The sequence below is a fragment of the Apaloderma vittatum genome, unplaced genomic scaffold, assembly GCF_000703405.1.
Source record: "Apaloderma vittatum isolate BGI_N311 unplaced genomic scaffold, ASM70340v1 scaffold44458, whole genome shotgun sequence".
NCBI classification, from domain to species: domain Eukaryota; kingdom Metazoa; phylum Chordata; class Aves; order Trogoniformes; family Trogonidae; genus Apaloderma; species Apaloderma vittatum.
The window spans coordinates 19,571-36,497 of NW_009730960.1; the positions used below are offsets into that span (position 1 = coordinate 19,571).

At 36.9% G+C, this 16,927-nt stretch overlaps 1 protein-coding gene across 1 annotated transcript in view; it reads left to right on the top strand.

The window, feature by feature from the left end:
- The window catches only part of LOC104278101 (ELKS/Rab6-interacting/CAST family member 1-like), a gene marked incomplete at its 3' end in the record, with an annotated part of 32,942 nt that extends 16,137 nt beyond the window's left edge, over positions 1–16,805 (top strand). The window contains exon 6 of the mRNA XM_009874974.1: positions 16,668–16,805. Coding sequence (XP_009873276.1) covers positions 16,668–16,805 — 138 coding nt within the window. The remainder of the gene's footprint in view (positions 1–16,667) is intronic.
- Positions 16,806–16,927: the final 122 nt, after the last annotated feature.

Consider the following 16,927-nt stretch of genomic DNA (forward strand, 5'->3'; position numbering starts at 1 on the left):
GAGTCCTAAGGCACTGAATGTCATAATGGATGATCATTTGCAAATTGCACACAATATATCCCAAATTGCTGCTATACATGGTCAAAAGAGAGAAATGCATATATCGCAATAAATTTTAATTTACCAAATATCTTTTCCTTTGTATATTTAGAGAAGCTGCTCTTGGAACTTGTATTTAGTGTATTAGGCTGTGAATGTGTGGGTGGTTTTTCTAGACTTTTAAGCAATTCTATGGAATTCTTGTGATTTTAATAGTCGGAATATTAATTTCTGACACCTGGCCAATGCCTTTTCTTCTAGTCTGTAGCTATGAATCATGAGGGCTTAGATCATATTCAGTTCTTTTACAGCAGATGTCATGCAGGGCTGGAAGTTCAGGCACAGAGTTTAGCCATAAATAAGTCATTAATAATTCCAGAACAGAACCCTAAGTCCTGGTCTCGATAGTCACATTTTTTGACTCTTCTTCTTTTTAGAAACACAGTTTTCTAATTTTTGTGCTCTGCTTGCTTTTTTTTTCCAAATGCACACTCCAAACACTGATTGAGATCCCAGCTGAATGTTTAGCCAAGAAGTGAGGGATCTGACATTTGCATAAATATTAAATATCGATGAGGTTATTTTACTTCCATTTACTCTTACACTGTTTTTTCACATTTTCTTGTTTGCTCTACTTCTCTTTAGAATGATCTTTCATTGGTTCATTTATAGGCAGTGCTAAAGGCGCTCTTTTATTATACTTGTTTTCTCAAGACCACTTTAATCCATATTAAGACAGTTTCATCTTGTCTCTTCATGTGGTTAGCCTGTTTTTTGAGGTTTATTTGCTCCTGCTTTCAAGTAAAAGTAGTGATCTGTTCAGATTGGAAAGCAAGGTCCCAGGATTTCAGATGTAAAGATTTTGAGGTCTTATTCTCCTAGATAGCTCAACAGAGGATACCACTGTCATAATAAACTGTAATCTGAGTTGGTTCATAAACCTGTCTCTGATTTTCTTAAACAAAAGAAAATAAAATAAGCTATCTATAGAAAAATATCAATGTCCTGCTGCTAACTAGAATCACATGCAGAGATTTGAATTTGCTTCAGCCTTGAATGTTGTTGGAACAATTTCCTAACTTAAACAGTTAAATTATGAGATTTTTAAATGCAAAGATTATTGAGTTTCTGTAAGTAGCAAACTTAAGAGTGTTTTTATGGAAAATTGATCTGACAGTACTTTGATCTGAGATTTGTGGTGCAATATGGAATTTCTTCCTATTTTTTATATAGCCGAAGGTAAATGAGCAAAAAATTGAGTCCTTTAAGGTTTTAGGATTGATGTCTTTGAGTTTTTTAATTGTTTCTCCAGACGTGGAATCGAAGACTAGATTTGGGATTTTCTAGGGGTTGGGCTTGGCATTTTCTTGTTCTCATTAGCATTTTTCCACAGAAAACCAGAGCTTGAGAAATACCAGAAAGGACAGGTCTAATTTTCTCTATATGTGGAAGTTAGGAGAACTGCATTAAAAAAAAACTGCATAAAATCTGTTTCAGGTGCTACAGGTTATTGTAAAGTCTCATGTGGTATAAGTGCCTGTCCTTTTTTGTCTGTACAGATATCTATTTTTGCCCTCTGCCTGGAACTTTAGAAGCTTCTCTCATTAAATGTTTTCCTCTTAAAGCTTATAAACTGTGATTTGTTTTTTCTTCTTTTTTGCATTTCTAGAGTGCCTCTTCTTATTAAAGTGCACAGCCTGTTTTCTGCTTTATCAAAGTGCTGTCTCAGACCTTCCAGCACAGTTCAGATTTTTATTGTCATTAAAGAAAAAAGTGCAGGCTCGAAACTTGTTCCTTCATGCACAAAAGTCTTTTTATTTTTCCCTCTGATTATAAACTGTTATGTTCAACCATATCAGATTTTGTTCTGTATATTCTAATTGAAGGTTTGGATGGTACAGTTTAAAGTGTCTTCAGAGGTCATAGGTAGTAGTTGAGATTTTTACTGGCTTAATTATTGGATATTAACTGCTTCTTTTATCAATATGATTTCAGCCATATTGAATACAATGAAAGACTATAAAAGATGCATAGTATGAAGAAAGCTTTTCCTCTTGTGTATTGTTAAGAAATATTTTTCTGTAGATATTAGGAAGCAGCAGCAGCATATAACTGCTGTTTGAAGTTAGAAGGAGGGATTGGGTATAGGTGTTGGCGTGTTGAAGGCAGTTAAGCAAATCAAGAATTGGATTAGTAGCTGCCAGTCAGTTTTACCAGTACTATTCCCTCAGTATATACTCAGATTTTAGGGTATTTTTGAAGAAGATACTCTAATGACCTAAATTTTGAACACTTTTTTCTGTTCTAATGCTAGGTGAATAGAAAACTTGTAACAAAAGCTACATTCATAAAGATGTTTAAAAGAAAATTTATAGAAATATCTTTAACTTGCTTAATTTACCCACTTAGGAAAACTCATTGCCTTTCTTTTGAAATTTATAGAAATTGCCTCTACTAGTAATGTAGCCGTAGCCAAATAATACGTGGCTATGATGGATATTTGAACTTCAGTTCATAATTTTTTTTCCATTTATTTTCTGTGACTGTTTTAGACATATAATCACCTATTATGATGACACTGACAAGGAAGTGTTTGCTGTGCTAGTACTAAATCATTGCAATTTCCATGACTGAAATAAAAATTATTTAAAATGCACCCTTTACCATTGGTTCTCTGTTTGGATTCATTGATGCAGGCCACTGCATAGTTTGTTTTATGAACTATTAATATCGTTGTATTGATTAAAGGTGTGAACTAGAAACTATACTTTCTGGTCATTCTAAAATTCAGATGAAGAAAGTAATGAAAGTTTACTGGCTGATCAGAGATCAAATAAAAGACACAGAAGAAGATTATGAGCAACAAATATCTGAAAAAAGTAACATGACAATTGGCATGACTACTGATACCCAGTGGGCACCAAAATACATTTTCTAGGTAACTGAGGAAACTAGATGCTTTACATTTAAAATTCTGGAATCTATCCAGTTCTAAGCTCCTACAGTGATGCTACTTGGTAGCACCTTTATTTGAGACAATAGAATAGGACAAATGCTAGAAATTTGGAGAGTACAGAAATGGGTTTAACTTTATGTCTGAAAATTTGATGCAAAAACTTTGTTTTACAGAGCTTCAGGATTTTATTTCTCGGTTCATTGAAAATAAATCTTGCGGAAAATCACATTTTAGTTGTTAGAACTCCAGGTGAGGGGAGAATGTCAGAAAATAAAATAGGGACCATGCTGGGCAAGTTTGAAATCTGAACCTGAGAAACATTAAATTGCAATTCATTATTTTCCTTGCCACATCTGCCTGTCTGTGTTGGTAGATCAGCATGAAAAGGAATAGAGGGGAAAAAAATCAATACTTTGCAATCAAAACATTTTAGAGAAATAGCTTTTGGGACAAAAGATAAGTAACAATTACCCTGAAAGAGGAAAATAAAAAAGGCAGTGAATCAATCACCCCTTGCTTTGGCCTGCATATTTTTTCTTGGGGAGGGGGTTTTAACAGTCCCTTCATTGTGCAATGCAGCTGCAGGCAAATAAAACGCAAGTTTTAGTGTCTGAACATAGCAGTGTTTTTTGGCAGCTCCCCATGTGCTATGTGATAATTGACCTGTGATAAAGGAAGAACACAGATTTTGTTGTTGTTGTTGCTGTGCCGACTTGTTCAGCTAGTATTCAGGAAGACTCCAAGTGCAATTTTCTTGCTCTTTTGGATAAGTAGCCTTTCTCCAGAAGAAATAAATGCCCTCTGCTTTTCCAAACGCTTAGAAATCAAAATAAACACCTTGTGCCTAATGATAAGGGGTATTCTGAACTGCAAATGGAATTTATAATTTAGTTTAAAATCAGCAGTGATCATAGTTACTACAACAGCATTGTTGGTTTTGTAGTCATAACTTTCAAAGTTTGATGTTTGTACTTTAAAGATTATTTTCTTTCCGTTCCCTCCTATGTGAAGTAGATTTGCCTCCTCAGGCAGCTTTTGTGCTCTAACCCTGAAGAGATGAGAGAGCACAGAGAAGGAACTGCATTTTCAAACATTTAATTCAGCTTATGATAGTTTCATCTTCCAAAGTGTGACCTTAAACTTGCCTACCAGACGGATGAATATATGGTTTTCTAAGAATTAGCAAAATGCAGGATGGACTTGTAGATATTCCTTTGAAGCTCTCTATAATGACATTTAGTCCTTAAAAATGCTGTAGTATTAACACTGTAGGCGATGGCCTGTTCAAAACTGCAGCGTGTGTCTCTGGTTGCAAAGAGACCGCAAAGCACAAAGTAAGACTGCCCTGACTGAGATGGTCTACGTGTACATTTTCGAAGTGGATGAGCATATGCTCTCTTATTTAAGACTGCAGATAGTTTTTTACCTCTGTAACATGCCTATGGGGAAGCTTATTCTCTGCTTTTTACATGCTCAAATCATGCACATTTAAGGAGGAGCACATTACGGTGCTCCAGTATCGTATTAGTTTGCTCATCAGCCCAGCTTCTGTGGGGAAGTAGAAGGCAGATATGCTCGGCTTACTGCTCACCTAGAACTGATGAAATAGGTACTTTACTTCAGGAACTCTGTGGCTTAACAAGCAGTGCAAATACAAGAGTATTTCTGTAAATATGCCCCTCTGACAGAAAAAAAAGTCATACTTCTGCTCCCTTTACTCCAGGTCTCATGGCACGCCACTGAACTGCTTCCAAACCCAGTTCAGAGATTTCAGACACCACAGGCTTCTTTATTAAAACTTCTTTATTAAAACTGACAGACATGACCTCAAAGATGTGTCCTGGAGGATCATGGGGAACTTGTGCCTCCACATCCCTGAAGGGATATCAGACCTCTTCCACTGCTGCTTTTCTTCGATTCAAGCCTTTCTCTTACAGGCTTGCCGCCTACGGCTGCAGATAACAAGCTGAAATTTATGGCTTTTAGAAGTTTCCAGAAACTGTTCTGCCTAATTTGTTACCCTGTGTCTCCAAGATGCCAAAGTCCTTTCTCTTTTCAGGAGTATCCTCTCAGAATTACTTTGCCATATGGGATGGGATTTTTAGATAAAGGTGCTATCTTCAGTTAGAGTAAAAATAGGAAAAATTAGACAAGTCTTTAATCCTTCATCTCTATCAAAATACCACTAGATAAAATCTTGTGGTAGCAATGACAGTGCCAAAGAAGACTGAAGAGGCTTCATTATGTGAATTAAAATTCATCATCATTATCCTGTGAGATTTTTTCATGTCTGCCATTCAGAAATGAGATTAGTTGCTTAATTTAAGAGGTATGAGAACACAACACAATTTATTTTCGTTTTACAGTGAGCCATGGCCACTTTGGAAGGGTAAGGAACGTGTTTTCATTTTGACTCTCCCCTTCTCTGAGAATCCATTGAGATTTTCAGAGCAATTGCAGCCCAGCTCAGATGGCATGAGGTATCTCTTTTTTTTTTCTTCTATGCGTGTATGGCTAAGAAAACATTATTAAAAGACATTATTAGGTCAGTTTCTTTGTACCACTTTTCATCTCTTTGCTAATTTAGTTTTACAGGTGACTGATTACCATATAGATCTTTGAGTTTATTACAGCAGCTTCTGGTTCAATGTCAGCAAGATTCCTTCCCTCTCAGGAGAAGCTTTGGCTCATGAGATTTGATCTTTTTTGATTCTTTCCGAGCCATATAATAACATACATATTTCCAATTTGGAATATGGGTTCAAATGGTCTGCAAGCTTAGCTTCAGATGGTATTTTCAATGGCAGACAGTCCATAGTTTACAGGTGCTGGTAGAGGTGGCAGGGACGGACACAAGGAATATGCGTTTGATCATCTTGCCTAATCCAGATCAATCCTGGCAGATGCCTTGTAATTTGAAATGCACTCCAATATTCTCGTTGTCAGGGCTTGTGACTTCCAAAGGAACACACAATTCACAGCTAAGCTGGGTGCTGTTATGGCCCTCACCAGTGAGTTCATAGCCTACAGTAACAGGTGTATTGTGTTTAGCTCACAATAAACAGTACGTGATCACTTGTATGAATGTTGGATATTTCATACTTAGTAATTGAAAACAAATTGCCTCCTGGGCATTTTTGGCTCCGTAGTGAAGAGTTTGAATTGCTTTATGCCATTAAACCAGAAGTCAGAGACTTAGTAAAGCTTGTCCTAAGCACAGAATTCTACTGCTGAAGAATGCTATCAGATGTTTTTGCATTGAACATCAGTAAAGGAAGCATGAGACTTTCAAGTCCTAAGGGTGTTTGTTCAGTGGATTTCTAGTTTTCAGGCAAATTGTCTTCACGGCAACATAGACTGGTTGAGGCTGGAAGAGACCTTTTGAAGATCATCTTGTCCAACCCCCCTGCTCAAGCAGGGCTAGCTAGGGTTGATTGCCTAGGACCATGTCCAGGCAGCTTTTGAATAGGCCTGCATAAAAATCACTTCAAATTTCAGAGCAGTGAAATCTGTGAGTGAATTTACTCATAGGTGCCTAACATGCACTTGGATATTGTTTAGTAAATTATGTGGGGCACATAACTAGTGAAGGAGGCATAACTAGTGAAGGAGGCAAGTTAAATTTGAAAAATTCATTTTACACAAAACAGATTTTATGCTATTACAGTAATTTTAAGTACAGAGTTATGGCTACCTGTGCAGCAGCTATGTTAGGGGAACGTACCTGATTCAAAATAAATTTTTATGTAAAGGGAGAACATGCTGCTTTCTTTTTAATTAACCCCCTTTGTTGCTTGGAGCATTTTGTGATACCACAATAAAAATAAAAACATCTGGATCATATGTAGCATCTGTACATATATTCCCAGATGCATGGTAATATTCTTTTAAAAAAATTGTTATTCTGATGTGTGCAAAAGATAGCAAGCCAGTTTCTTATTTTGAGATCTAATGATGTAAGGAGCACTCTCTCAATTTATATTGATGTTATTAAAGAATCTTGCCAGTTGCCTGTAGTAACTAAAGTACTTGATTTTTTTTTTTTTCCTGAAGTAATGAATATCCACTCCTCCTTTTAGATAAGTAGGTTCAAATGAAGAAGGAAAACAGGACTGTGAGGTTGACAATGTTAGTTCTGTAGTTCAGCAATTGTAGCTGGCTAATGTAGATTTTAAAACATATATGTTGCTGTAATCCTGTCATGTAAGATTGATGGCAATAGCAAAGTTAAGAGAAAACTCCACTGAAGGTTCTAATATTATCTGTGCTCCAGTGTTCCAGAAAACTGAAACCATAATTCAGCAAATATGTCATCTACGGAAGGAATCTTTTTTTTTTTTCCGATGTCCCTCAAAGAGGGCAGTCGTTTTAATATTACGTCCTTCTTGTGGCTTGAGATAACCTTTTGATTGACATGATGGAACATTACTCATAGGTAGTGGGACTGACAAATTCTGTTTTCTTGAAGGGATCTGGGCGAACAGCCAACTGTGGGGCCTCTTGGCTTCATTATAAATTAAACATGTAGTTTTTCTGGCAAGATAAAGCTAACGAGCTTTGTTGGTATATTCACTGTCGTACTAGATAAAGTTCCTGATGATTGAAGAGACAGGAAAAGCAGAGGGCGTATGCCATTTTTGAGGTTGCTTACATCAGTCTTCCTCATACGGCTTTTCATTGCTCTCTGGGTTGCAAGACTTCAAAATTTCCAATGCTTTGGTCACCAGGCATCCAGGCGTTTTCTGCCCTTGGAGGGATTGTCTGAGCTGTGTCTGGAACAGACATTAGTGATTGTGTTAGCCAACTTAGGGATCTTCACTAGAACAAGGAAGAAGTATTTTTTTCAGTTTAAATCAATAATTTCCTGGATTCAAGAGTGAATTTTGAACCCACTAGGCTAGACAGTCTTCTAAGCTGGGTCTCTGCACAATATTTATACAGTCATTAGGACTGTCGTAAGGCACAACTATATGAATAGCTTTCAAGCCTGTGATCTCACTTATCCAAAGGATAAGAAAACTGATCAGGATGAAGTAGCGTCACCAGGAGAAACTAAGATCACCTTGTCCCAGAGTAGCATGCATTTGATAATTAGGACACTCCTCTGCATGATGAAAGGGCTTGCTTACCTTCCAGCAAAGGTGGGTGGAGGACAGGTCTAAAGACAGAACTTCTGCATAAAGAAGACCGCTCTGTCTGCACTCCAGCCTTTATTTTCAGTACAGGTCGGAGTGTTGGTATGCCTAAAGCAATCTGTGGTATAACATGGGAAAGAATATAAGGAAATGATGGTACTAGTTTAGTACATTGGGTTCTTAAATTCTTTTGCTCTTTTTTTTTTTGGACACAGGCAATGAAAGCATTTTATTTGAGAGTTTGATATTTTGGCACCTACCATTGTGTGTTCTGAAGTAATTCTTTAAGAGCAGTGATAGCTAAATACTGAAGAATACACGCATGCATACACACACAGAATCCCTCTTGTTTACTATTTGCAGTATGACTTCGTAATCCCTTTCTACTCCTCACTCGATATTTTTTCTAGGAGAATGAAATGGGACAATGACAGTTGACTGGGCTTGTTTTACACTGGGATTAGAAGCATCTCTATTTTCCAGAGCTCTCCCCTCTAGTTTAGGCCAGTTTTAACTTACTATATTTCTTTGGTCATTTTAATAAATCAGTGATTTGGACAAAGTAATTTGAGTATCTGAATCCAAATCTCATTTAAAATCTTTGTTCAAGCTGTACAGCCTTCTGCCTGAGTGAGCCTAAATGATAATGTAAATGGAGTTTAGTTTTCTGTGAGGATTTCCTTTAGAGTCAACATTAAATCCCATGTTTCCATCCTACCCACTGGCCTGCCTCAATGCTTGGTCTTTTCTGTTCCCTCATTTCCATTCTTGGGTATCTCAGTGCTGTAATGACTTAAGCCTTTCCTTTCTTCATGTCTTTTCTCGTCACCCTTTTTTCTGTAATGAGAGTGTGCTGTGTAGCACTGTGCTGTGTATGTATCTAAGCAGGGATATGTGAGTAGCTTTCCTTCCTCTGTGTAGGACCAAAAATCTAAACCTAAAGTCAGGAAAATAGCATCAGTATTCCTGAGTCTCTGAGGTCAAGCTGCCATAGAATGAGGAATGCTTGTTTCACGATAATTACCAATGAAATACTGTACTTGGTTTAGCCAAGAAAAGAATTTTAATTCATAATATACTAAGTTTCTCACTTCACACATTTTAAATTTTTGTATAAACTTGTGAAGCTTGAGCTATTCTAAAAGCAATGTCACAACTTCTTAGTTTTATTCTGCTTCTTACAACACAGAATATCACATTTTAATTAACATTTACTGGTTCCAACTTTTCCCCTTGTTTTATCAGCCTTCCACAATGAAGTAGTTTTGGTTTTCCTATTTTGAACATTTGGGAACCATCGATATGAAAATACTCCAAATTACAGTATTTGTAGTTTTTTCTGTAATGAACTTTCCTAAATCAAATCTGTGCATGTGTGTGGCCAAAGTATTTTCTGGGACTTGGAAGAGGAGGGAGCAAATGTCCCCAAAATTTTAGTTGGGAGTTTTTAATCTTTCTGATTTTACAAGTCTTATGAGTAAAACTTTAGAAAGCATAGTCAGAGATTGGATCATAACGTCAGGATACAGATGAAAGAACTAGCATGATGTTATTCTGCATGATTAGGCCAGGATTTCAACAAAATTGGTGTTATCCATAACTAGATTGTGGAATAAATTACAATATGATTTCAATTATGTTTCTCACTATAAGTGACATTTTAACATATAGGAAATAAGTGAGTAATATATCAATTTAGGATTTCATTGAAGAGGAGAAGCAAAGTCTAAATGAATTTGTTATGCTATTTAAGATAGCAATGTTCTTTTCTGAACTACTTGAGTGAATGAAGTATTGCTCTCAAGCCAAAACCAACAAATTGACTTTTAACAAATGACCCAGGTTAAAGGTGGTGGTGGCGGATAATAGATATATTCTCTTACCTGATGAATACCAGCAAAAACAAGAGGTCACCCAGTGAAGCTTTAAGATGAAAGAGTTATAGAGATTATTTTTATGGATTAGAAATTAGCCATATGTACTTAATGATCTGGCTCACATATTGCCAGAACAAATCTTTTATGACCAACTTTTATGCTTTTGTTATTTAATCCTGTTTTATATACAGTATTGTCCGTTCATATTAAAGCCTGTATGCTCCAAGACATAACCGGTACTGGCGGGTTGGAAAGAGCGCCTCCTGCTTGCACTCCTCAGTTCACAACCCTCTCTTGTATTGGCAAGTGTCCATGATAGGATTTTCCAATGTGAAGACTGATTTTGACTCTAAGTTAGGATATTGATATCATTGAACCTCCTTAGAATGAAGCAATTCCTTAACTAAATTTAACTGTTTTACAGCTGACTAAGGATGTGAGTCATTGCTAATACATAATATTTTCTAGGCAAGTGCTATGGAGCTGAGACAATGCTTAAGAACATACACATTGGCTTCCCTGAAAATGTGAATTTCAGGGCGTTTACCAATTCACAAATCAGTCTTCAGTCTTAAATTGTGCTGGAGTCTCCTTAGAAGCTTGTAAGGAGAATGCCTCTCAGTATCAGTTTTCAGAAACAGCAAACTTTAGTGGCAAAATTGTGTTAGAATGTTTGAAGGACATTCAAGCCATTTGCTAAGAAGACAGAAAGATTGCAAACATTGTAGTAGTATTCTCAGAATATGATTCAAAACATTTGGTTTAAATACTGTTTGTTATAAGGAATACAGCAGTACAGAAAAAATTCTTTACTATTTGCAAGATACAGTAATTACAATTCAGTTGATGGTGACAGTTCTTGTTAGTTCTACTTCGCAGTGATCTGTCAGCGAACTGGTGCTACCAGAGGCTGATTAGGTATACAAAAGAAAGGAGGATAAAAAGAAACAAAGGGATGGAAATTAATGCCCTTAGAGATTATTTATGTAAACATAGGTGAACTATTTTTCTAGCTGAAATAAATCTATTTGCAAAGCAACTTTGTATGAAGAAGCACTGGAAAGAGAAGAGTGTCAGTGGATCGATGTCAGTTGTTTGTTGTTCCTTCACCAAAGGTACAAAATAATTAACTGTCTGTACAAGTTAAGTGAATTTTTGCTGTAGCAGCGCTTCTTCCTGCATACCATTCTTTTCTCACATCAACCTTGTTGCGTAAGTGTGCTTGTGAAGTTAGGTCAAGAATAAAGCATTAAAGCATTAATTGCATTAGGTGTCTTGTTATTCCTAGATAAGTTTTCTTAAGCTTAGTTTTCTCTGTGTGAAAGTTTCTTCTGTTTGAAGCAGTAGCAATATGCCAGTTTGCTGTCCATACATTTGACATTTTGACATTTGACATTATTTGACAATTTAGGTTTTATTTTAAGTAGAAATCACAAAAATAAATTCTCTATGCTTTCTAAGCTCCATGGCAACAAAATGCTCTTATTTTTAAGACTAAGCACTGGTGAACTTCATGCTATTTTCAAATGAATTTTTGCAGATTGGAGATCATGAGAGTAAAAATGACAAAAAGATTTTATCTTCTGAGAAAGCAAGCGACTTTTTTTTCATGGGAGCTCTTCTGTATTTTAACTGGACCTGACTACCAGAAGCTATGAATGACTGTGTAAGATGTACCAGTTTAAGCTGTATCAGAATCCCACTATGTTAGCTTCAACAACATCAGGGCATTTCTGAAGTGAGCAATGATATTCCAAAGTGGTGTTGCAAGTAATGTCCCAGATAAGCATTGAAGTAGAGCACCAGTAAAAAGAAAACCTTCTTGAGAGGCAAAATAAAAATTCATCCACTCCTCACTGGGTATGCAAACTACTTGAAGGTTAATTTTTAGTACAATGATTCAAACCCAAAAATCTCTGAATATAACTTGACAACAATTTAACCATATTTATATCAATTGGTTGGATCATAAAGTAACTGAATACTGAATTCAGCTGAACTTTGGAAGGAACTTTGAACTTTTGAACTTTTTTGAACTTTTGAACTTTGGAAGGTGACCTGTCATAAATACATTTTAAGAACAAAATTTCTTGAATTCATGTCTGTCTCAATTTTCTAGAGGAAGCCTGTTGCCCCTTCTTCTGAAGCATCAGACTTTTTATTATGTCAGATACAGCAATGTGATCATGTCTTTTGTAACTGTTATTTTCTCATCCCAATTTTGACGCAAGCCCACCTTTCTCAGCTTTTCAAATGCTGTGGGATTCTACCAAAATTGAGTATGACTGCAGGCTGTCAATTTTTTCTTATGATATTACACTGCACGGAGTGGTGTGTCTCCAGCTAGACAGAATTACAGCTGTTCTGTCATCCCATACCTGCCTACCTGCCCATTCTCTCTTCCACAAAAGCTTTTATTTGTCCTCATGTTAATATTCCTGACACAGACAGAATCACCTGTGCTGATGATCAATGAGAACCCATCATCACCTTGTAGTTGTTGACTCTGGAGCTGAAGTGACCAATAGTGCCTTTTATAAAGCCAAGGAAGAAGCGTTTGGAAAACTCACAGCTTACATGAAGTTTTTGTTTGTTTGGATGGCTGTGCCATGGGAATAGAACAGAAAACCTCTCAACCCACCTGATTATTTAGACTCTTTTCACAGTACTGCATCCACTAAATGAAATCTAGGATTGAAGAAGTGGGAGGCTTAACAGAGATATTCTTTTGTACGTCTGCTCTTGTAATATAATCCAGAAATATTATGAAGTGTTAAATTGATTGTTGTCTGTATATTCAGTCTATAATATGATGAAGATATTATGTTACCCATCAAAACAATCTCTTTGCGGAACTGCACTGGGGAAGTCAAGTGAAGATTACAAGCAAAAACATTTCTGCCTATTTGTAGAAAAAAAGTACAGTGAAAGATTTGTCTGCTGGTAACTAATATAGCTAGTTACTAAATGTTGGAGATACACACAAAGAGTGGAATATGCAATGAACTTTCTCAGGTTGAAAAAGGTCTTGACTTCAAAATAGGCATTTTGCAATTTTAAAGTATTTCCAGTCATTATTGGATCTTCATGTTTCTAAAAGGCTTGTTTCACTTTTATTGGCTCAGAATGAATAATTGAAGGGCTTTTACCACTTTGATTTTTTTTTTCTTTCACCACTTTATTCCTTTTAGAAGTCAAACAGAGTAGCAAGAAATTGAAAGTGGGAAATGAAACATAAATGCAGTTAATTCTGTTACAACCAAGGGTATGAAAAAGTTATTGTAAAATATTGATCTTTCATTAAAAATAAATATTCTGCAGAGGAAAAGTATTCTTTTCGGATAACAGGGTGGGGAGAAAAAAAACTGGTTGAATGACCAGTTCACAAACCCACTTCATTTGTTCGGAAGTCACTGGTACAATAGATATTGTTTTCCAAGTGTTCAATTTCCACATATCCTGGGATTGATGATGGTTCTGCAGAAGGATTTCTTGGTTCAAGCGTGATACAAAAGAACTAATAGTAACCTCTAAGCAGAGGAATTTGGGAATGCTGGCCTTGATGGGTATTAAAGTAGATACGTCTTGTTTGGTTTAAATCCCTGGACTGTTTTTAATTTGTATTTGCTTGGAGTTTTCAGTGAGACTGGTATTTGCAAAAAGTAGAATGCTTCCTTGCCTTTGCAACAAAATGCCAGAGGAAACTTCTCTTGCTTCTGCTGCTATGCTTTCAGGGCTAGAAGGCAAAATAATTAGTTCCAAACAACTAGGAATAAATCGCCCAGGTTGAAACATGATAGTGCCTGACAACTGGTGATGTTGGAAAAAGAGTAAATTCAGTAAATTCTTATTGATGAAGATTTTGGAACTACTTACAAGGGCATTAGAGCAAAATTCTTCATTATTTATATGGGCAAAATGTAGACTCTGCTTTCTTCCTCAGATTATATAATTTTGGAGAACTGACAGTTGTTTGTTACAGTAGTGAAGATTTGGGAGAAAAATGGAATAAAAGCAGTTGATTAATTGTTGATTGTGTTTTCATAAGGAAATTTTGCATCTGTTTTTATAGGAATGTTTCAATTTTGACATATTGTGCCAGTTCCAGTTTTCTGTAGTTTAAGGATCATGTCCCTGTTTAGGGACTATCGCTTATCTGACATTGCAAAAGGCACAGTCACAGGTAGAGTGAGGTTTTTAGGTAGTGCCTAGATATTAGTATGACTTAGAACATTTTAATCTACCTGCTGTTCCCTGAATGGTATTAAAAACACCACTCATTACTCCAGCCTGAGAAGTATGCATGCAAACTGAACGAGTAGACAGATTCAGCTTCTACACATTACGTCGTGGGAGGGTTTTGTGTACAGGAAGGTGCAGTTGCAATGGGAAGATGCAGCGGTCGTATGTCGTACAGGTGTCATCTTACTCTGGTCACAGTAAACTGAAACATGAAAATTCATGCTGTGCTTGTGCAAACGCTTGTGCTGCCTTGGCAAGCGTCTTCATATATGCTGAGGCCAAATTATTTAACTGTCTCTTGTGTGTGGTTTGCTCAAAACAGAAAGTCACTCTGCACTATCCCCTCTTCAGCCAGTTGGAGCCTCTGCTGAGAGTGTTTTGCCTCCAGAAGTAAACATGAGTCTAAGAATAGCCCAGGTTTCTTTGTAGTATATTTTCATGGTTGGCTGTCTAAACACCCAGCCTGTCTAGACACCTGAGGACACTGAAAGCTTGTAAGGTCAAAAGCAGCCACGTAGGCTACCCGTGGAGATGTTACCTCCTTGGTAGCTGTATACGTGGGCGCCAGGAGAACTTTTCAGTCAGAACTAGTAGAGTTCTTTTTGAAGCTCCATGGGCTACAAGCGTATGCTAGTAAGGCATTAAATAATAGATGTGAATGTATAAAGAAGGAATTTTCAATTTCTGCAGTTATTTCTGAATCACATGATACATCACCAGTTAAGAGTATTGGTGCCTTTTAAAATTTGGTTTTTAGTATTATTTGTGTTGTGCCCCAATTTAATTTTTAAGCGTAACTTGGCGGTCTTTTTTTTTTTTTTGGAGGTGCTTTTTTTCTAATGCAAATGAGTTACAAAGATAAAGTAAACCCAATTTCAGTTCATTCCTTAAACAACAACAAGACTTAGATAGTTCCTCAGTAATATATAGATTGTGTACAAAGCTGGATTCTAAGTTTCATATGTGCTTGCATTAAGAGAAATAAAGCCTGGTATGAAGAATCTTATACCAAAAGACTCCTTCTGTGACCATGGGTTACAGAGGAACATTAGGAAGGGTTTCCCTAAATTGGGTTTTTCTTCCTCCTAGCTTCCACTTGTAACACATCTAGCATTATTTGTGACTAGATGTTCAGCCTCCTGCAAAGTCTTGTACGTTTACATTACAGATCCAGACCGTTTTCTAAAATTATGTTCCAGATGTGATTTTAATAGAGATAGCAAAATCGTAATGGACACGTCTAAATAGCCATTTTCACTCTAATCACAGCATGTCAGTTTTTCCTGAGGCTGGTAAAACCCGGGGTTAGAAGGAGTATTTATACTAACTGAGGAGCTGCTAACTGCTGTTTGACAGATGAAACAAAAAGGCTAATACTTCCATTTGGTTTACTAAATACTGGACCAGATAGCCTTTGAGTTTGTCTGGTTACATTATTTCTTACAAATGTTTTTGGAAGAGTATCTTGCTACAAGTGTTTTGGAGATAAGATACTGTACATGCCACATGTTATTCACCAGTTCATGATGGACATTTACTGATGCAAGAAGAACTTGCCAGCAACAACGAAAAGCAACTGAGAAATGTGTACCCATCCTTTGCTGATAAATTTGTTTTTGACAGGGTATCATAATGCTGGTGTGTCTGTTTCTTGTGATGTGTGTGTATGCATAAAGTGGGTTTAGCATTAGATTGTCTCAGTCTGTCAAAATATGCATTCAGAACCCATAAACTGATCAAATTGTACACTGGCAGGAAACAAGGCTGATGTATTTCCTACCTAGTGAATGGTGCTTTGTGTTAGTCCATCATATAGCAAACCACCATGTAAGACAAAAAAGCAACATGCCAGTACAGTGAAGAAAATGATACTACCAATAAAAATAATACTTGTTCACAACTTCTTAATTATCAAGTACCTTTCTTGATTTACATACGTAGTAATGTTTTTCTTAGCTTTTTTCCTTTCTTGTTGTTGTCTCCTTCTCTGGAGACTTTCAAAACCCGCCTGAATGCATTCCTGTGTGGCTGCCCTAGGGGATCCTGCTCTGGCAACGGGGTTGGACTAGATGATCTCTAGAGGTCCCTTCCAAACCCTGACATTCTGTGATTCTATACATTGATCATCCTCTAGTCACACAGTGCCCAGCATCCGTGGAGATTAGGAGTAATACCCTTTCTTTATGTTGTACTTGTAAATATTGTTTAGACTTTCTTGCTCTGAATTCTTTCCTGATCATTGGAAAGGTTCCTGATTCAGTGCTGGTATTTGGTGGGTTCGGTTGCATTGCTTGATGGTTTGATGGCAGGAGTGTAAGAACTTGTCTACTTCCTTTGCTTTAAGAAATACGCACTCCTAAGATGATTTGGGGTGGTTTTGCTTGCTGTTGTCCTTAAAATTTACTCTTCCTCTTTAAGATTGAAAATCTCCAAGAACAGTTAAGAGACAAGGAGAAGCAGATGAGCAGCTTGAAGGACCGGGTGAAATCCTTGCAGGCTGACACCACGAACACAGACACTGCCTTGACCACGCTGGAAGAAGCGCTGGCAGAAAAGGTGAGTACGGGAAACCTTATGTCTCTTCCTTCAAAAGGTGCTCCTGCTGGCAACCTCCCGAAAGCCGCCTTTTCCCTGTGTTTCTTGGGCTCGGTGTGCAAGAAAGCGCTCCCTGAGGCGGT